This window comes from Orbicella faveolata, unplaced genomic scaffold (assembly GCF_042242905.1).
Source record: "Orbicella faveolata isolate gen_17 unplaced genomic scaffold, um_ofav_v1 contig_12, whole genome shotgun sequence".
NCBI lineage: Eukaryota > Metazoa > Cnidaria > Anthozoa > Scleractinia > Merulinidae > Orbicella > Orbicella faveolata.
The window spans coordinates 24,593,089-24,614,470 of record NW_028301539.1 but is presented as its reverse complement, the minus strand read 5'-3'; the positions used below and the strand labels follow the sequence as shown (position 1 = coordinate 24,614,470).

At 36.5% G+C, this 21,382-nt stretch overlaps 1 protein-coding gene and 2 long non-coding RNA genes across 5 annotated transcripts in view; 2 read left to right on the top strand and 1 right to left on the bottom strand.

Moving 5' to 3' along the window:
- Positions 1–18,433, bottom strand: part of LOC110059526 (uncharacterized) — a 26,255-nt gene extending 7,822 nt beyond the window's left edge. The window contains exons 1-6 of one of the 3 annotated variants that reach the window (XM_089282928.1): positions 18,317–18,433; positions 7,649–7,980; positions 5,838–6,557; positions 2,469–3,603; positions 1,607–1,774; positions 774–919 (exon numbers count right to left, since the gene is read on the bottom strand). In XM_089282928.1, coding sequence (XP_089139054.1) covers positions 774–919; positions 1,607–1,774; positions 2,469–3,603; positions 5,838–6,557; positions 7,649–7,980; positions 18,317–18,410 — 2,595 coding nt within the window. In that variant the 5' untranslated portion in view covers positions 18,411–18,433. Of the gene's footprint in view, positions 1–773; positions 920–1,606; positions 1,775–2,468; positions 3,604–5,837; positions 6,558–7,648; positions 7,981–13,372; positions 13,717–18,316 lie in introns of those variants that run through there. The other 2 variants (XM_020766230.2, XM_089282929.1) reach the window with 2 other exon arrangements.
- Positions 5,191–7,647, top strand: LOC149117295 (uncharacterized). Its single transcript, XR_016205612.1, has 2 exons — positions 5,191–5,281; positions 5,936–7,647. It is a non-coding gene; the product is annotated as an uncharacterized LOC149117295 (long non-coding RNA).
- Positions 17,616–21,382, top strand: LOC149117294 (uncharacterized). The gene is made up of 2 exons (XR_016205611.1): positions 17,616–18,124; positions 21,262–21,382. It is a non-coding gene; the product is annotated as an uncharacterized LOC149117294 (long non-coding RNA).

Below are 21,382 nucleotides of genomic sequence, written 5' to 3'. Positions count from 1 at the left end.
TTTTTGAGGGGGGGGGGGGGGGGGGGACCAGCTATTTAGGCTAACAAGTTACTATTAAGCTAGCTAGACTGTTAGTTAAGATAACCAGAATGGCTTGCATGCTGGCTCCCATGACTCGCTGGCTTGCAGTTTGTACAGACCCCTTTTAAGGGGAATAGCTTAGCTAAATAAATTATTTTGGCTTGGAGAAAGTAAGAAAATAAATAAAAACTAAACTTAGTCTTGATCTTAACACAAGTCAAACAAATATCATAGCTAATCCTCAAACACAATATCATCAGGAACTCTTTGTAAAGATATTGACTTTCAGAATATCTTAACTTTCCTTTAAAAAAATAACTAGTTTAAAAATATTAACTACTTGAAAAAGAAATTACGTCATTTAAAAAAAATAGCTGGGAGAAAATCAACTAGTTGCAACTGAAAATTTTACTCAGATAAAAAATTAACTATAACATCCAGTACAAAGATCCTCTAAGAACCATGCAAAAGTTCAACAGGTTGAAAAAGTAAACCTATGTACCAGTTCCAGTTGCCTCTAATAAACTCTAAGATGATTCCAAACTCATGTACAGAGTACACAATGTCCATTAAGACTAATGTACGCTAAGTCTTACAATAATATTACAAGACAAGTACAATGTTATCTGTTGACATGGCATCTACTGTAGACAGTGAATTATCTTCTGGCACTTCAGATCTATGTTTACTACTGAGCCCCACAAAGCTAAACCAGTTAATGAAAACAATTAAGTTAACAAAAAAAAATTTACCTTGGCTATCCCAAATTCTTTATAATTTGCCCAGTTTTCACCATCCTTGCTGTAAGCAAGTGTGTAAGTCTTCACAAACCAACCTCCTTGGTCTGTGAATCCTGGTCTTCCTTGTGACGCCACTCCACATACCTTAGTTACCTCACCTGAAGACAAAGCAGATACATGGAATTACATGACTTGTACATCCACAACAAATCTGTAGAATGGTTGTTAATTGAGCGTCAAAACCAAAGTAATCAGTCTGGTAAATCCAGTGAGCCAGCCAAAGAACATAGCAAATATATCTAGAGCCCATTTGAAGTGTGGGAAAATGTTTGCACACAAGTCACGACTAATTTTGGTCGTACTTCTCACTGCATGATAAAGAGGTGAGACTTTTTAAACTTGAGAGCAGTAGTCTGTGACCAAAGTAAATGCATATTTCTGTTGATTCTCAGGTGAAAGCTACAGTCTACAATAACTTCCTCCTAAAGCTAACATGCAGGCGTGAAGAGGGTAGATGTAGAGCAGTGTTACAGGTAAGGATGGCACGCAGAGATGAGAGAGATACTGAATGGGGATACTATTTAGCCCATTCCAAAGAACAGCAAATCAGACTCAAAATCACAACTTGTGGTTCTACATGCATGTTCAGAAGAGCTACATGTAAAATATCCTTCCAACGCTCTCATTATTGCTGATTTGTAGCAGTCAGTCAAACCTTCTTACTAAGAAATGTTATTGTTTTCTGTCTCACTTTTCATGACTGATGTCATTAATTAAAGACATCTTTCTGATCTTTACTGATGGCTGGCCAAAACAAAATAATATATAGTTCACTACATTATTACCTAAGTCAATTTGGAGATACTGGTGTTTGTCATTGACTTTTGCACACCAAGCTCCATCTGATGAATTAAGTCTTCCAGCAGAAGGTTTTGAGGAAGTGTCTATAAATGATGATGCTGTGATAGCACTGTCCTCTATGGTGCCATCTGATACACCAGCAGGCATGGGACCTACAGAAAGAATATTGCATCCAGGGTTATTTTAGATTTACTGAGTACCATGATAATATTATTATAGCCACCACTATACATGTAACTATGCAATGTGCCGTTGTTTACAAATGAAGTTATCTCCCACTTGTAAATAAAGTATACTGCAAATCAAGGTAAATGCTTAATAATTATGTTAGTGCGGGAAGCATGGTGGTTTAACAGTTAGCACGCTGGACTGCAGATCAAATGGTCCAGGTTTGAGCCCCGGCCACGCTCACTGCATTGTGTTCTTGGACAAGATAATTTACTCTCACAGTGCCTCTCTAAACCCAGGTGAATATCATATAATGCTGGGGAGCCTGAGTAACCCTATGATACGCTGGGTATTCATTAAGTTTTGAGTCAAACATTGCCTTGGTCTTCCCACCAATAACAAACTTGCTGCTTTGTGGCTGAATTATATCAAAAATAGGCAAGTTCAACCGTAACATCAAGGGCTCACCAAGGAGACTCACCCGTAACAGGTGTTACGGGTTACGGCCCTTAACGACAGCCCTGATATGCTACCATCTAATCTAGGGGGAGTACAAAGACTCCCAAACTGCACTAAGCTCTGGTCGTCTGGACCACTTGGCCCAATGCAATGTGTCATTTAATTATTTTAGATATATAACTGTACAAATTGATTAACCACATGTAGATAAAAACTGACCTTTGCTTGCTTTATCGGTGGGCTTGTTCTGAACACCAGCAGAGGTGCTGTCCAATTTGCTAGTAGTACTAACCCCGTCCCATTTGATTACTTTGTCGGCATGCGCCACTGAGCTGGATACCTCCTCGTAAATCTCCTCACTCTCCGTTAAATTATCACCATTCTCACAGTCTGCTTCCCCCATTGTTCCTTCCGGGCTTCTTGGAGGTGGCAGTTCAGGTGGAACCGGGGGAAGAGGCCCCAAATCTAGCTGACTTGACGATGGAGATGCTGGTTTAAAATTCTCAGCCGTAGTAGCAGTTGAAGGAACAACCTCCATGTAAAAATCTTCCTCTTCTGCTTCATCCATGCTTTGATTGTTACTTCCTGAGTGAATTTGCAAACTAGGTTTCTCTGTTGCACTGGATGTCATCTCTAAACCTGGAGAAACTACAGGAGTAACATAATCATCTTCATCGTCTTGCTCGAAAACTCCTGAACTTGTATCTGTTGGTGATACAGCAAGTTTAATGAAACCAGATTCTATGAGGAAAGCTTTTTTCCAACGTTCCCAGTCTTTTGCACTCTTAGCAAGGAGAGTAAACTGTGTCAATCCATCTCTAAGTACATGAATGGCAAGCTTGCTTCTTTCTTCTTCTCCAGCTTTAATTTCACATCCATCCAAGTCAACCGTTATATCAGGGTCATCATCTTTAATTGTTTTATAACAATGCAGCTTCTTTTCTCTGATCAAGAACCACCGTTTAGCAGTCTCATTTGCCTTGTACGCATACCCTGCCAAGGCAACCCCATCCTGGGGACTGGAGAAGAGCTTGTCCTTCTTTGCTTTTTTCTTAAGCCAATGAAAGAACTGTTTCTTCTTTTTAGCTTTCTGTTGTACTGGCTGTGACTGAGGGCTTGGTGGAACACCACCCTCATCTGAAGAGCCTGAATCAAATTCATCCGTAGCGAAGCCATCATCTTGAAATTCTTCGCCTGAAGCCTTTAAGTTTGCTACTGCTTCGTAAACATCATCACCAAACTGCCCTCCATCAACTTCATCTGGTCTTCTTGGTAGTGCAGGAAACGGTTTTTTGTCAGGTCCATTTTCCAAAGGCTCTGCATTCACATAACTTACCGTATGATTGTCTTCACTCTGTAAAAACAAGCAAAGTATGTTCATATAAATCTAACTAGGGGAACACAAATGTAAATGCTACTTGCTTGACCATTCATCTCCATTACAATGTAAATGCTTTGTTATTAGTTATTTCTACAGGCCGTTCAATAATTTCAAAACAAACTGGAATGTAGGAATTAAAATGCAAGACAATACACAAATATAATACACATCGACAAATGAGTTAAAATTAATGTGGAACATGAAGTAGCTGAACAAATACATTTGAAACATAACATAAGTACAGATACAATTTCTGATAGCTTATACACAACAAGATTAATCTGCAATGTCATTATAAAACCAGTTTGAGACTTAGATTAAGAAAATTGAATTACATCTTAATGATATCACAAGATCTGCATTTAAAGTTGTCTCTTTCAGTTCAATAAAGCAGATACAGTACAAGGAAAAACTGGTTCCTTACAAAACAACAAACTTCTTTCCACCATGCACGCACCATCTTCTTTTCTCTAAAATACTTATAACAATGGCAATAATATTACAAAAATACTGAATTTTGGTGACAGTAGTCTCACCACCAAAGCATATCTCATATATCCTATCAAAAATATTTCCAAATATCACTTCAAGCTCTGGGAGTGAGTAAATTCAATTAATGCACATACACGTAGGCTGATAATGAACCTATGGAAATAGGCAACAAATTTTGTGAGACCAGCCATTCCTGAAGACAGCACTCAACCTTTCAAATGTTATGTAAAGAAGCAAACAATCATCTAACGAATTCCTCCTTAAGACATCAACATTTTTCACCTTCCAAAGTGTGACATTTGCATGTAATTTACCCCAATACAGAAATTTGATATTGGAATCATTCTAATTACGATAGCATTTCTCCAGACATGTGGCTGGACGCTGTGGCAACGCAATGATTCTTGGAATCAGTAAATCTTATGAACTAAATACGCTTCCGTTATTTTTGGTTTGTGGGCACACCTTCACACCTTTATCCCAAAATATTAGGACCATCTTGTTGGTTTGTGCTACAGATGTAATAGATGCTTGTTATTGTTAGTTCTGTACACACAATGAAAATCAGTGGTTAAATCAACAAAAGGTTTTGAACCATTCAAGACATACATGTATAACAATGTTGCACTGGAGGTACTAAATATTGCATTCTTGCCTCAGTATCCATCACTTAACAACTAAGGAGAGGTTTAACCAATATCAGTTCCTTCTGTACATTCACCTCCACTCATCTTAGGTGTCATTTTGATGATATTATTGCATACTGTTAACTTATTAATGATCTTTACATTATGAAACATGTCCAACCAGATGGACTGGCCTATCAAGTTCAAACTGGTAAGTGACTTCAAAACTGCTCACGACAGTAAAAAAGTTTAACAGTGACAGTAGATAAATTGTTTCATGTAGGTGAAATCAAGGAATCACAAATCAGCTATCAATGTTAACCCCGAGGCAGGAGGGGGGGGGGGCCCAAGGCATATGCAGGGCATTTGACTTAATTGCCTTCCCCACCGGTGGGAATTTGACTAAGAGTCTGGGCCCTAGATTGAGGACATTGGATTTTTTTTTTGCGAAGAGGAATGGAACTACATGTATATCTCTGTCCCGCCTTCTTAAGATAGTTTTTGTGGAGAAGAACATGGGTGTAATTTTGGAGGTAAGAACTTGTTTTGAACAAATAAAACAACTACTTCTCACTATTCACTTTCAGTATAAATTGACAGAACAACTCACTTTATGGAGATTGCGCTAAGGTGGGGATATTATTTTGATCTACGTTTACCAATTTTGGGGCCATACAGTAAAAATTCTTCTGAAATTCAAATCCCTCACATCCCTCCCCTCAGGCTTAACATTGCATGTATGATAGATGCAGTAGAGATGATAAAAAGAGGGATTTAAAGTTTTAAAGAGGGCTATGACTTTCAGTTTGAAATCACTTAAAGGCAACAGCTTAAAACTTCCTTCTTAAAATATCTTTCGAAGTTACTTGTCATGCGTGATATTTTTCTTCATTTTGGTCTAAAAAACAAAACCCAGAGTTGCAGTTCTCTTATTTAATAACTCACAGCTTTATTTAAGAGAAGCTAAACACTGCCCTTTAAGAATTATTTAACAGTTAAGAAAAGAAGAGTTAAATTCAATTTAAATCATCATTAGTAATCCTGGTTATATCAAAGATTTATTTGATTTATACAGTTAGTTCCCTTTACCTTATTTAACCCAGAAGAATCCTTGTGCAACTGAGAAGAATCAGGTTTAACTTCTGATTTTAAAGGGTATAGGGGGGATTGTTCTTCATCACCAACAGGCTCTTCTTCTTCCTCCACAATTGAGTGCATAAGAGGTGCTTGTGGAACAACAGAGAATTGTTTTTCACTTGAATTTGTAGCCTGAGAAGATGAGTGTTTACCAGCAGATGCTGCTATTGTGAGAACTTTCATCCACTCTTTAAGTTCATCATTATTAGAAGCCACAAAAACCCAGGGTGCCATGCCAGACTGCGTGAGTCTGAACACAGGAGTGCGCAAAAGTCGGTCATCCAGTGAGATCTGACAACAAGGCATGATGAGAACATCATATGCCACTTCATCTGGATCTTGTGAAGGAAATATGCACAGGTGTTGATCAATAAGAACACACCACCAGAGTTTTTCACTGTGCTTTTCTTTCAGGAGTCCTGCAAAATCTGGCTCTGTCAAGTCCTCAAGGGAAATGTCAAACAAAGCCGCACTGTCTCTCTTGCGACTCTTTCGTTTATTGACAGGAGAATGATTAGAAGCGTTTAGTTCAGTTGGTGTATTTACGCCTAAGTTATTGCAACTGTCATCATTGTTATTGTCTGATTCATCTTCCTCTTCTTCAATTGGATGGTAAATAACAAGTTCACGTAAATCGTTTAGGTTTATTTCCTCGCGATCCACATAACAACCCTGTTTATGTTAGAAGTTACAAGAAAGAAGAGTAAGACATGTTAATAAGGTCAAGTTTTGAAATTTAGGAAGGAATTAATATCATGATAAGACCATATAGTACAGTCATAAGTTTGGTTTGTTAAGTTTTTGTTTATTTCGTGTCAATGTTTAGCTACTAGTTAATAAGATATATGAACAAAACACTTACCAATGCTGAACCATTGAAAGTCAAAACTTTTAGAATTTACTGACATATACATCATGTAATATTACAAGATGTATATATGTATTTGAAATGTACTGCTGACCATTGATTAACATTGAATTTTGCTGGTTGGAGTACAAGTCAGAACTTTCTTCAATGCCAAAGGCTATTATTTTTAATTATTTAATTTATTCATGAATACACTGGTTTCCAATGTGGTAACTTTCATTAGTCGTCAAAACAATAATTTTATTAGCCACAGGAACAAAAGTTAAGGAACTGAGGTTAATGTCTTGTAAAATTGGAGGTTAGCTAACATACACGATTTCATTTAACATCATTATGTTATGTATAATTTTTTTAGAATAATTAGATCACAAATTATAACAAAAATTTAAGGCAATTGTTTATAAAATAAGTTCCTTTGTTTCACTCTTCTTTAACATTAACTGTTGTTAAACAGTTCAGTTTGAACAGTTTCCTGTTCCCCTTATTTCAAGGGGTTTTCCAGTAGTGTTTTAATGGACTGGTTAAACCTCATTAGCACATTATATATAATTAGGCAATTCTATTATCAAGAAACTATGAAGCGTGGGCAGATCATAAAATTGTGATCTAATTTTCATTGATATTCAAAAGCTAATGGACCACTGCACAGTAATCAGTAGTTTTTATTGTGATTGATCCCGAAAGAACAAGAAAGACAATGACCTGTTTGAAAATTAAAAGGTACAGTAGTCAAAGATGGCCATTTTAGTAACTGAAATAATTATATCTGTTCAATGACAATACAATAACATGTACAATACAACCTTGTTAGTTTAACCACCAACATATTTCCACAAACATTTGGCCCTACAATGTTTCAAACAGATCAAAGTAAAAACAAAATAGACATGCAAACCTTTTTTGTTCTGCTTGCTTGCCAGGTTTCTGAATTCTCAGACTGGCCACAACTGGACATGTCTGGAAGAGATTCACTGCGGGGAATCCCCTCTTCACTGATACCATTGAACTCATTGGTTTCATTTAGCGACTGGCTTGAAAGTGACAGTCCAGCATTGAGAAGGCTGCCATCCTTAAGATTATTGTTCTTCATGTTGTTCAAAGAATTATTCATTCCTTCCACAAGGGTGATACATTCTTTTCTATGAGTGTCAGCCTCACAGCTGAGAGATTCCTTCAGCAAAATGTTTTGAAGGAAAATACTCAATTTAGAAAGTCCTGTCTGAAATTCTGTGAAGTAGAAAGCAATAACACTGGATCAGGTGAAATACATATTTACATACTAGAGTAACTATGTGTAGATAGTACAGTATGTACATGTAACATGCTTATCAGTGGGAAATTAAGGGTGCTTACAAATACTGTTGAACCCTGCCTTACTGCCGCCCTGTTAATGTGGTCACCTTGTTGTTGTGGCTCATTGGTGACCAGATTAATGGGGTTCTACTGTATAGCATTTAGCCACCTATTTTGGAAATGATGAACACAAAATTTTCCACAACTGCTTTGCAAACTTTTCCACAACTGTTTTGCAAAATTGTGGTCAATTACCTCCTGTTGCAGAGATCTATATCCTGGCTGGAAAAATTGCCGAACATACCATGTTTACTCAAATAAGTGCCACCCTCCAATAAGCAATGCATTTGGGATAAAAAAGTTGATAAGCACTGCCTCCAAATAAGCACCTGGCTCTAAAAATCCAATACAAAGCAAGTCTAACACAGCACTGGAAATATATTTTCACCAAAAGTGACTTCAGTTCAAAATGATTATATTTCACTGTTTGCCCATTAAGTTCTTTGTTTAAAGTTCTTGCAATACATAGTTCTGTTGTGAACATGAGGAGCTTTAGTCAAATTAGAGTCCAAAAAACTTCACCGCAGGGATGATTACAAAATTGTTTGGTTGCGTCAATCATTACTTAGATATGAGATAATTATATTGACACTTGCACTCAAAGGTGTTTTCTCAAAATGACATTTTCTGTTTCATGTTTTAGACATTCAAGTCTTTATACATCATGTCAAATAAACAGAGGCCTGCTAGATTAAATTAATATAGAAAAACTGCAAAACAACATCTGTAACCAATTAGCGGTCTCTAAAGAAATTTCAAACACGAAACATTGTGGCTGGATAAGGCTCTCTTTAACACTAAAACTAGAACCAGGGCCGAGATTTCAGAAATTCTCAGCGTGTCCATCTTTTTATACAACACTGTTTAGAAACCGAAGCGGCCACTCATACAATTTCAATACTGACAATTACACCTGCAGTCTCCCTAAGAACATCAATAAGTTAAACACCATTTGCTACTTTTGCATGTATTTCTGCCTTGTTTGTTCCTATATCCCTTATACTACATGTATTACTAACAGTGGAAAGGACAATCTGTACATTATGTATTAAGTGGTTTGTCAATCAAATACACACTTCTCATTACAAAACACGAAACTTTCAATAGTATTTCCTTTACCTGACTTACGCTGATTATATTCTTGATCAAAACAAGCATTCGCCACTGTCATCAATGGATACAGAGGATATTACACGATAGTGTGAGGGTCTGAGTTATACCTTAAATCTTCGAATCAGTGCTTCCCCTGTAATAAGCACCCCCTTCAAAAAGTGCCCCTCCTATCAGCCAAAATTTAAAGTAAGTGCCTCCCCTCTCCTGTTATAAGGAAGGAGTACTGAGACAACAGAGAATGTATAGTATTGGTCGTGCTTAATCACAAGCAAGTGATTATCGACTCATTCAAGCACTGTACATTGACCATCACAATGGATGGTAGAGAAGTTCCACTATTCATTGCCTGAAGCCTTGCCAACCTGGCACAGCAGGTCTAGACCAGCTAATTAAAGGGGTTATATATTACATAGTTGTTCAAGACAGACAGGATCCGTCTGAGACTAATCTGAGGAACTGACACACAATTATTACAAAAAAAGCTGTTCATATCTGACCACGATTTTGGAAAAATTAAATAAGCAGCCCCCTAGATTAAGTGCCTCCCTCGAATAAGCGCCCTCTGCCTTGTCCTAAATTTGAAATAAGCGCCTTGCAGGGCTCTCATTCAGGGATTTACAATATTTTCCAGTGGAAAAAATGGGTGCAGCAAGTGAGTAAAATAACATCATCAATACCCCCACTAGTGAGGATATGGAAAATTCACTACTCAGATCCCAGATGTACAGTTTCATACGACGCTGATTACTTGCTGTGTTATTGGTATTTTACAGTGAACGAGTGCAGGTGAATCATATTTTTACAACCTCCCTTAAAACAGACTTAATCTTAAAAAATAAAGGAATATTACAATTAGCAATAACTAGTATAAATGTTAAAATGGGTCTTACGTGATTTTCTAAGAGCTAATACACCCAATATATTTTTAATATTTTGCACCTAGCAAAAGATAATATATATGAAAAAAATATACAGTACTTTGTTTTGGTTAAACTATAAACCATTAGCTTTTAGCAGACATAAAATTCATTTATTTATCATGAGAAAGTATAGAAACAATACTGCTTAAGATATTAACAAACATTCTTAATAGTCCACATTCAATAGATATACATGCACTGACAAATCTGCGTGCAGCACGTGTTGAAACACCTTAACAGGGCAATAACGTTTTAAGGAATTAGCATACAGCTGAATTTCCCTTTTAAGTTAGAAATATGGCATATTATATAGTTGTTAACATGAAACAAATAAACAGACTTATTGTAACCATACAGCAAATTTGTTACAAGCCTGAAATCTACTTATACATGTGTCCCTCAGGAAACAATACCTTTTACTCATAAAGAAATGCTGGTAGCCATGTAGCCATCTTGCATCTTACATAAACGGGAGAAGAACTATACTTGCAAACACATTTATTATTTATTATTTCTATTTCTACACCTTAGGAAAAGGGATTGAAATGTTGATAGCTTTGAATGATTAAAGAGCCGTAAGATTGAAATCAATTGTTAACTTGGGAATTTCACAAAATAACAGTTATGTTTTCAAATAATTAAAATGAAAAAGAATCTGAAACATGTTTGTTAAATAAACATTAAGAAAGAACAGTATCTGCTGGTCATTACTTCAGGAGAAATATTCACAGATAATTTAATGAGAAATGCTGATGCTAGTCATAATAATAAGATAAAGAAGTAAATATACAGGTTCCTGTGAATTTTAATTGTAAACAGAAGCTAAATCCCCCAAAACATAATAAATACAAATAAAATACATGTATGCATCCCAAGTTCCCAAACCAATTGAAATGAACTGATTTCACGTAAGGTGTTAGAAATTATTATAATTATGGTCCACAAATATTTCCAAAAAACTGGTCATCAATGAGGTATGTTCTAAAAATAGTAAGCAAACCTGAATATGATTCCCACAAAACCGAAATATGTAAGAGCAAGCATGTGACCACAATAATGATATTTTATGATGCTGTTTGATCAACATTCTTTCTTGATGCCTAACTTGTCATTTCAAATCACAAAAATTTAACTTGCACTTTTCACCATTGTTCAGTAAGCTGCAAGGCAAAGTTTTCATCTGGGAATTTTAATTATAATTGACCCATAAAACTTGGACAAATAAATAATATTTTGAATGACTTGCGTTTTCAGAAGACGAATGGAACTCATAAAACAAACAACAAGGCATGCATGTGTTTGAGCAAAAAACTTATTACATTTACTATTTACTGCTTAACTGGTTGCTAAGAGACAGAGCACAACAACCTTTAAATTCACACCTGCGCATTTCTCATACTGCACAATTGATATTCTAATGAGCTTGACAACTATTTGCTGTTTGAAAACCAATATTTCTCGAAATACCGGTAGTCAATATTTTTTTCTTTACTGCATTAACAAATGCCTCTTTTTCAACACACTGTGCAGAGCTTTGCAGTATTTTATAATATGTATACAATGTTTATTTAAGGGTTTCAAAAAAGATAAATTTGCCTTAAAGCATTAGTCTGGTCTAGAAGATAACTGATCTAAATTTCAAATTTGAATAATTTCCGCGTTCACCAGTTTATGTCCTCTAAGTTTGTAAAAACCTAAAAAAAAATGTCAAGAATTGTCACCCTATGTTTTAACTTTACTTTTAGAATAAAAAGAACTATTTACAAAAGTTTAAATACAAAAATTTGAGTGCCACTTCGTTTTCGTTTGGTCTCGACTGGTCCCATTTGCTATTTCCGCACATCGGCCTTTGAATTGATTTACTGGATGAATTGAACGAATAAAATCTTATAATTACAGTTTGCATTTCGATATGACTACACATCCGACGACACTACATTGACAATACAGAACATTACGCTTCTTCAAATAATATCCTTTTTTACGCTACAAAGATACGCATTTCATATTGCGGCCTTGAATGTTAAATAGACAAAAGAAAACTAAATCTGATAAAATATCTTCTTCAAATATTGATTCACAGTACTGCCGTATTCTTTCGTAACTTCATAAAATAATATTTTAGGCCTTAGGGAGTCTGTCGACTAACAAAGCAAAACTTTTCGCAGAATCAATTTAACATTTGTTTCAGCTGGCGTTTTTAGCGAAAAAAAAAATGAAAGACGCTAGTCTGGCGAAGTGATGTGAAAAATTAAGACAACGACGCTAATGAGAGTTTTTCTCAGCGTCCATGACAAGATTTCAAAAATACTACACCGTATATGTGATCCAGTCAGATTAAAATGTCGTTTAGACGAAATAAGGATCAGGTTTTCAGAATAAGACAGCTATAATGGGAGTAACTTACTATAAGCCGGTGATATGCAAATAAATCGGTACCATATTCAATACAAGCCAAGGAGACGAATATTATTATGTCTCTGAGCATAGAACAGCAGCATGTAAGCTATTGGAAGTAGAATAAATCACTCAGTGTTGTTCTGTGCATGTACGCGGGTGTCAACGACCAGACTGTGGGTTAAGTTCGGAAAGGGAAGCCTCTCTATTCTTCAACTGCGCGTTAATAAATGGTTGCTTTAGAACTAAACTGAAATAATTTCCTCGTTGGTTTTGACAACTCGATCATGTCAGTTTGATATCAACTGTAAAGTGAAACATTCCGTTTCAAATTTCCACGTGTGGAAAAATCGAGAAAGCTGAGACGCACAGATCACACATCAAAATGTTGAAAGATAATTTAAAACACGGGAAACTTTCGTTGTTCAAATTGCGTAGTTCACGCTGTTGAAAGTGTACGTAAAAGTGAATAAGTTCTTCGCTTCGGTTCAATGATATATAAACAACCGTTGTGAGTCCAGCACAATATCAATAAGTTTTGGCATCCTACTATTTCAAAGTTTGGTGCTTGAATGAAAACCCTGCTGGAAATCCTACAAATATTCGAGAGCCATGCACAAGCCAAGAAAAAACTTACTTAAAACCCAATGACTGTATTTAATTTTATAATGCTCAATCGAGCTCGCGTACAATGCTCCTTCACACTTCTAATTAAAAACCCTAAAATCGCGATCACAGGGAATGTTAGAGGTCGTGTCAACACACAGTGAAATACTTGCCAAATCCAATGGTTCACACATTAAGACGACAGCCCTTTTACAACTAGGATCACTTACCTACAAGTATCTCCGTAGATAGTTCAACCATGGTTGCAAACGTTTTTTCGACGACGACGGCTGTCGGCTGTTTAGGGTTGGCTGATTTTTAACAACACCAACATTGAAATATCGCGCCAGCCGCTTCGAAGTAATCAAGGACGACGTCCGAGTCGAAATCTCTCCGAAAATTCACCTTGTTCACAAATCCAGAGAACTAATTCACGAGCGCAGTTCATACACTTTAATAAGCGATCAGACAGATCAACTACACAGAGCAGAGCTGACTTCGTTTGGAGATGAGTCCCGAGTGATTTTCAGCAGGGGTGTTACCTGTTCCATTAATTAACCCCGAAGAGAGTGGGCGACATTCTTGAGGACTTACATTTTGTGTTTTGTCCAAAATGATTGGTCTTCAATGACGTCTGATCTCACAAAACAAAATAACTGTCACACCACACTGAAAACATGACGTCATTGTCACTTAACGTGACAGTTTCCACTGAATTACTGAGACGATTCCGTGAATTTCTAACAAGAAAGTTTTATTATCGCGTGTGAAAAACTACTCAGAAAACTTGATAAGTGGCAATTATGTACATGAAAACCTAACTTTCTCAAATAGCCGACTTCCCTGTAAATTTCGGGCCTCCTTATAAGGGAGGGTTTTGTTTATATGCGGTGAATCGGTACAAAGATAAACAACAAAACAGGAATTACGTTCTGGAGTCTTTCTTTGCGGAATGTTTGTTTGATCATCGCATTGCATTCCTTTTATTCAAAAGATTTGAGAGAACAAATCACAGTTTAAATCAAAAACGAGGAACTCGGTCTATTTAAAACCATTGCACAAGCCGGTAGATCTAATACTAAAATTTTCCTCAAAGGAAAATTACAACGTCCACGCCACCTTGCGCGCTTGAGAGATTTTTTTTCTGCTTTGAAACTTAATATCTGCACAATTCTGCTTGAAGTAGTTTGCATTGAGGATTATTTATCTGATCACACAATTGCTTAGCGCCAGATGCCGCAGGACTTCTTCAACATGGTCAGTAAGCCTTGTGTGTGTGTTGACCTGTGTTGCATTAATTTCATGGCAGTTGATTTAACCACCGATTAGCTATCATTAGCGCTTTGACCCCTTTTCGTCGGACCACCATATATTTGTCAATCCAATCAATCAATATGAACATTTTTGGCATATAATTTAAAACCATATGTATCAAGCTCACCACCCGTAAATTGCGTCAAGAATGTTTAGTACAGGAAAAGGAAATTGTTATATTTTTAACTTGGGATACTATGCCAACAACATGAAATTTAATAACTATTGTTTATAATACCTACGTACAACATACTTGACGAAATGCTTGACCTTTGACGTCACAAGATTCTAGCGAGTTAAAATAAGGTTACCCCAGCGTAATAACTACTGACCAGAGAACAGTGATGTTCAATACCAGTTGTTACAAAATGTATAAACTAGCAATTTGTAATGGCAAAATGAGCGGAAGAAGTCAACCAGCCACAAGTTTGGAAATGCCTGTGCTCAAACGGACATGATTTGCATTTCAGAGCACGTAGTTTCCCAGATAATAACAGTTTCTATTCAAAGCTTTACAATTATCACACTTGTTCTGACACAATAGGAACTGCACCTCACAGTTTATCTATTTGACCTCTCTATTGTGTATAAAGTTATCAAAACTACAAATTAAAACAAATTACAAGAGGAAAGAACAATGATTTATATTTCTGTATATTTGCCATAATTTGGACAGTTGTTTTGTGTAACTTACGGGAAAATGCATAAAAATACCAAAGAAGCAGTCGTCCTTTCGAGGTGACATAGTATCGCGCGCAGTTGAATATAAATTTCCAGCCTCCATTTAGGCTAATTTTCGTCTGAGATTTTGTAACGTCTACTTCTTGTCTTCCGTAATGCCCTTACCGGAACACGCAAGGCTACAAAATGTAAGTGTGCCAGTGTGAAAATAGTTCAAGACTTGTTACTGAAATCTGTCGCCAATATTATGGTCCAATATCGCTGAGGGTCCGCTTAGACAGAAAGGAAGAACCAAACTAAATATGACGAAGAAGAACCAAAAATATGACGAGGAAGAACCAAATATATGACGTCATTTTTTTATTTAGCAGAACAACCATTTTGTTTTGTGTCTTCCACTAACTCCACAAAAGGCATGTTTATATTGCTTCAGTTGGCGAACTACTCAGTATGGTTGTTTAGGAATTAAACGCTTAACTCTTTTGACGTTTGCGTTCCCGGAAAATTGCTGAAAATCAATCACGTATTTAGCCATTTTACAGGATGTTGCTCTTTGTACAATGAATCCGCAAGAGCTAAAAGGAACAGCTAAAACAGGAATTTTCACGTTTCTGTTTATCATGTTGCATTCCTCTCATCAAAAAAATCTGAGACTTAATGCAACTGTTCTACCAATGCGTCGATTAATATAAAGATAATTACAAACTTATAGATAGAGAGAAAGCTACCTGACTATTTTAAATATAATTTCTTCTATAGCGCTAACACTGAAATAACCGCAGTTTTAGATAATTGGGAAGGTTGTCTCGACCACGGTTTAGGTTGTGGTAGATTACACAGCTTAAAGGCCCAGAGCAGACTAGCGCATTTACAAAAATATCAGTTTCCGTCTCAAACGAAGCAAAATAATTTCGCCCACAATAGCGCTTTTGTTTTGTTTATACCCGTCCAGAGTAATGCGCTATCATTTGAAACGAATACTCTTTGATGCGTTTTCCCCATCGTCCACACTGAAAAAAACATCCGGAAACGCTGATCGAAAGAAAGTATTTCACGCTTTATTCCTCACCGTTTTCACTTGTCCGCAGAAGAAACAGAGTGTTTTCAGAATAATGCGTTTTGTGGAGACTCCACTTTTGAAACAATTTTCAAACGGGCGTTTTAGTGTGGAACGCATCAAAAAGAACGCATTTTCAAAAAAACGCATTAGTGTGCTCTTGGCCATGGAACTCGGATGAAACCACCGGCTTTACTGCGCACTGACTTCAACGGAAATAGGCATACTCTGAATAAAAACAAATATGTCCCTTATCACATGCTGTCGGCGTCATGTGATTCCATAGCTACTCGAGTTGAATTGAAGAAATTATTGACGGAATTAACGAAAAATCATTTTACTTGGGGAACCCAAATGCGCGAGAAAACTGAATTCAAGTTTCAGTACTCAAAAGGAAGAAAATGCATGACAAGATTGTTTTCTTGGAATAGCAATACAATTCAATTTTTATTGCGGAAAAAAAACTGCTAAGCCAGGTCCAATAATAAGCCATCGAAAGGTTTTTTTGGAATCATTACCAAGGACCTAAATATTTCACGACGTATTAGTCATCTTTTTCAGCAGCGTGTAAAATTATCTTTATTTCAAGGAAACCACAAAGTGGGTAATTTATCACACAATAGTACGTAAAGAATAATGATAAAGGAACAAGGAAGCTGAAGATTGGGAAAGATTAAGACGGATATACAGTTTTATACGTTTTTCAGGCTTCTCGTGAAAAGGAGCCTGCCCAACTTCACCATACGGTTTTGCACACGGAGCAGGGACAGTTGGAGACTGGATCAAGTGAATATGAGAAGCCGGGATTTTAGATTCCCAAGATGGAGGCTGGGAAAATTAGGTCTGGAAACAGAAACAGAATCTTGGCATAATTCCGTTTTACTTGGTACGGATACCCGGAAATTCGTTTTTCATCCTCTCCCCTATGGTGTATGTCGTCCTTGTCACAATGTTGTTCTTTCGGAGATTCTTACTCTTTCAAAACAACTTGAAATCGGTTGGGAATCGTCCCAGCGGGGTGGGAAAAGTAAAATATGATCGGTGAAAATGTAGTTTTTGTCCTGATTCGACCCATTTACCCATGTAGAAATTTTTTTTTTATTTTAGAACTGAACTTTTAGTTTCTATGGAAGAACGCCCAGATTAGAGGAATAAAAAAGAAGTTTGAAGGTGATTACGACCGCACAATATATGCAACTATATGCCAATTTTATGTCTGGATCATGAATGAGACACTAACACAAAATTTATAAACATTCTGGACTACGAAAGGAAACCACGTGGTGTAAATATTCATTCAATATGTAAAACAAAAAACACATTAGGCGTACTTGAAAATAAATCGTTCATCAAAAAAATATCTGAAAGCCATTTCAGCTGACCACAAATGCACCTTTTAAGGTTATATTTTTTTTCTTTTCTCTTTGTTTTTAAGACTCTTAGATCCAGTGGCAATTATTTAACCAACACAGTAATAGTATTCCTTTTACGGGTGATTTTTAGTCAGCGATTACTCAAAGAGCCATTCCCTTAGGCAAGCAGATGTTTACAACTCAAATAATCTTTGGACTTCTAATGGCCTTCAGCCACATTTTACGAATTTTAAATGCCAGGCGAGGCGTAGAACGTAAATTTAAAGGTTAGCATTTACCGCTGAAGTGTTCTGACTTCGAGCTGATCCTTGAAAAAGAATGAAAATGAAACTTTGTGTATTTGGCATCAAAATTAATCGTGGACAAACTGTGTTGTGATCACTGATCATAAGGAAACAATTCGTATCAGCGGATCATTGAAGCCTGTTTTATCGGGAGACAGTGTTCGGGGATTTGCCGGAGTAAATGGTACAGGAACAAGCACTAGCCGGGATATTAATTGACGGACACAGAATGGAAGAAAAAGCATCTTCACATCAAAGCAATTATTTCTTGAGGTAACTAAATAAGACATTTTCATCGTTTGCTACAAATCTGGTTTGTTTTTCCGATTTATGCAAAGCTTGGCGAGCAAACAAGCTTTCCCTTCCGCTAACAACCGATGGAGCGAGTTACGTTCTTTGTGTTCAGCGAGACCCCGTACGAAGATTGCGGTCGTTTTACGCAATTCTAAATCATTTTTATCTTACCTTTTATCTTTTGCCTTCTTTTTCTGCCACCTACTGGATTTTTCTTTGAACTTTCCACTAGAATTTCTGTTTTATTTTCTGGAATGACGCTCATTAGGCCATTTCACCTGCATCTAGTTGCGCGAAGGCTGATGGGATTGACACTTGCCGTGACATCTGCGCGACTGGACGCGGCTGACGTTTGGCGGGAAATATGGTGTTTTGTTTTGTTTTTTGCTTTCATATATAAGAAGTCTTCTACTATTTCATGACTAAGCTTATATCTCTCCATTTATATGAACACTTGACAATATTTTCAAGGCAACTCCGTCATATTTTATACATTTCATTCTATTCTTCCGGCAACACGAAGTTATCTGAATTCTGAGTAACGCTGTTCAACCCATGCAAGTTGGTTCATTTTTTAGTTGAATCAATAAGATTACTTTTCATATATCTAGGGCTCAAAATCTGGAGATCTGCTGACAACAATGTTTTCATTTAACGTTTGATCGGCGAGCATGCGGACTGTTTTATTGACTTCGTACACGTATTTCTGTTGCGATTGCCAATCAACAGTCGTTAACGTTCTTCGCAAACTTCTTCAACTTAAATTCAAAATGTAATTTTAGCTTCTTCAACTTTCCTTGAGGACCTCCCTGAGGCTCCTAATAAAGTTTACTTTACACTCTTTTTTTTTAAGAACATAAGTTTATGAGGATATCGAGGCTGAAATTTGAGAAATTTTAAGAATATTCTACAGATTTTAGGAATAAACCCGAGGCTGGGATTTTGATAAGAATATAGTTTTGTGTGTTGAACATTTGTAAAGACAATACAATCATATGTTTTCAACTAAAGCGTATAAAATTATTCCTTTCTCTAAACGGCAAAACTAGCCATAAAGCAACAAAAACAGCACTAGCGGTATGTCAATACTAATAACATTTTTGAATTAAGTTATTTGCGTCATATCAGGCTGTGACTCAAAACAGTTTCTAGCACCTGGATTTTGATGGGTCACTATAACCACCTTTTATCAATTGATGCTACAATCATGGTATCAAAAACCTACCCAATCATTGGCGAACACGTTGTTATAGCAACAGTATGAACCGCAAACAATACCCTTTATTGCAGCTTTAGAGGCTTGCAATTCAAAAACAGCACGGAGATTTTTTTATATATATATATTATCGCATTTTGATAAGCATGATAAGACGCGACTTCTGGCAAAGTTTTAAAATATCTGTACATGGGGTTCAGAGCCGCCTTAAAGTTTTGAAAATTTAAGGTGGCTCTGAACCCTTTGCACAGTTAACCCTTTCCCGTATCTTTCTGTTTTTCAATACCCAATGATACCCCAGCTAAGACCATTGTAACAAAGACTGGGATTCCCTTAGACCGTCATTTTGCACATTTTCACCTATCTGCAGAAACAAGATATTTCGCGGAAACCAAGAGACCCTTGTGCTAATTACTGTTCTAAAAATAGAATGATACGGGAAAGGGGCGGCCCTCGGTTGTAGTACGTATGGAGGCTCCTGGTAATGGGCTCCTGATCATGCTTATCAAAATTTATTAGTATATAAATTCACCGTGCCGTTTTTGAATTATAAGCCCTTAAAGCTGAAATTAAGGGTGTTTTTAGCGGATTATACTGTTGCTATGGTAACCTATTGTGTCACCAAAATTATAACAACGTGTTCACCAATGATTTAGTTGTTTTTCTGACACCGTGATTTTAGCATCAAGTGATAAAGAGTGATTATAATTTATATTAACCCATCAAAATCTAAGTGGTCGAAACTACTTTGAGAAAAATAAGAATTTTCAGCCTCGATCGGAAAAACAATATTCTTATAAAAAGAAAGGTGTGTATGCTTATATGCTTACTTCTGGCCATCTTCAACAGAGAGAGAAAAACTCCTTGTTTCCCGCACTACAAGCTTGTGCGTCTTTGTTTTGAATTCAAGTCACATGAGCCAGAGGCAGTGATGTTCTTTGTTAACGTTTAACTAGAGAACACCAAGCATCAAGGTATATATCTGAGAATCCAGGTATCACTACCCCTGGATTTATTGATCATCGGCATTCTACAAAGGAAACTGAAAAATTGTTTCCCCAGCGGCAGTTCGTGCTAATATCTAGCAAACAGTTCAAAAAGGCTCTGATCGAGGAATGCAGTGATTACACTGAAGTCAGTTGCAGAAAACAAACGAACATATAATTATTTGGAATAAATATGGGAGGACGTGAAATTTATAAATCTTAGAAAGTCCAAGACGTGAGAAATTCACAAACCTTGCCAATACTCACATTCAGATTTAAGGGAATGACGCATTGAACTGAAGGTCACACGTGATGTTGCAAACTTGTACCAATGCAACAACAACAACAACAATTTATTGGTATTCCCATATATATGGTATTACCTTAAATAACAATATATAAAATATATAAAAAGAAAGAAATTAAAGATAACAATATCACTAATCACATCAAATTAAATAGGATTACAAGTTTCTCTTCTATGCAATGCTTCATATGCAAAATAACCTAGTTTCTTACAAATAAACGAATCAACATTATCAAATAGGGATAGAGTTTTATCAGTATTGTTCAAAAGATTGAATGATGGGTATTTTAATTTAGTACAATGTCATTTGTTATTTGTTGCCTAATAGATTTATAACAGGCACAATGAAATAAGAAATGCTGATTGCAAAAGCAGGCAAACTGAGACAGTGAAAGACATCATGCAGGGTATAATACATCATATTAATCGACTAGTAAGAAAACTTCCGATTTCTAAAGTCAGTCTGCAGAAAATTTGACCATAAACAAAAGAGCATAAGAGAATAAAATAATAGGTCATAAAATTCGCAACTAGCAACTGTATGGAAAGGTTCAAGGGGGAGAGATGCCCAAACCGTTTGCCCGTTTATCTCCAGTGTCCACCTCAGTCCACAGGTGCAAGGGAAGTTTGTCAAGACGTACAATTACAAACTGGGACAGAGCAGGAACAGTGAACCAAGTGGAAACAGGGTGAATTGGGAACGTTGCAGCCAAGCAGCAAATTCATAA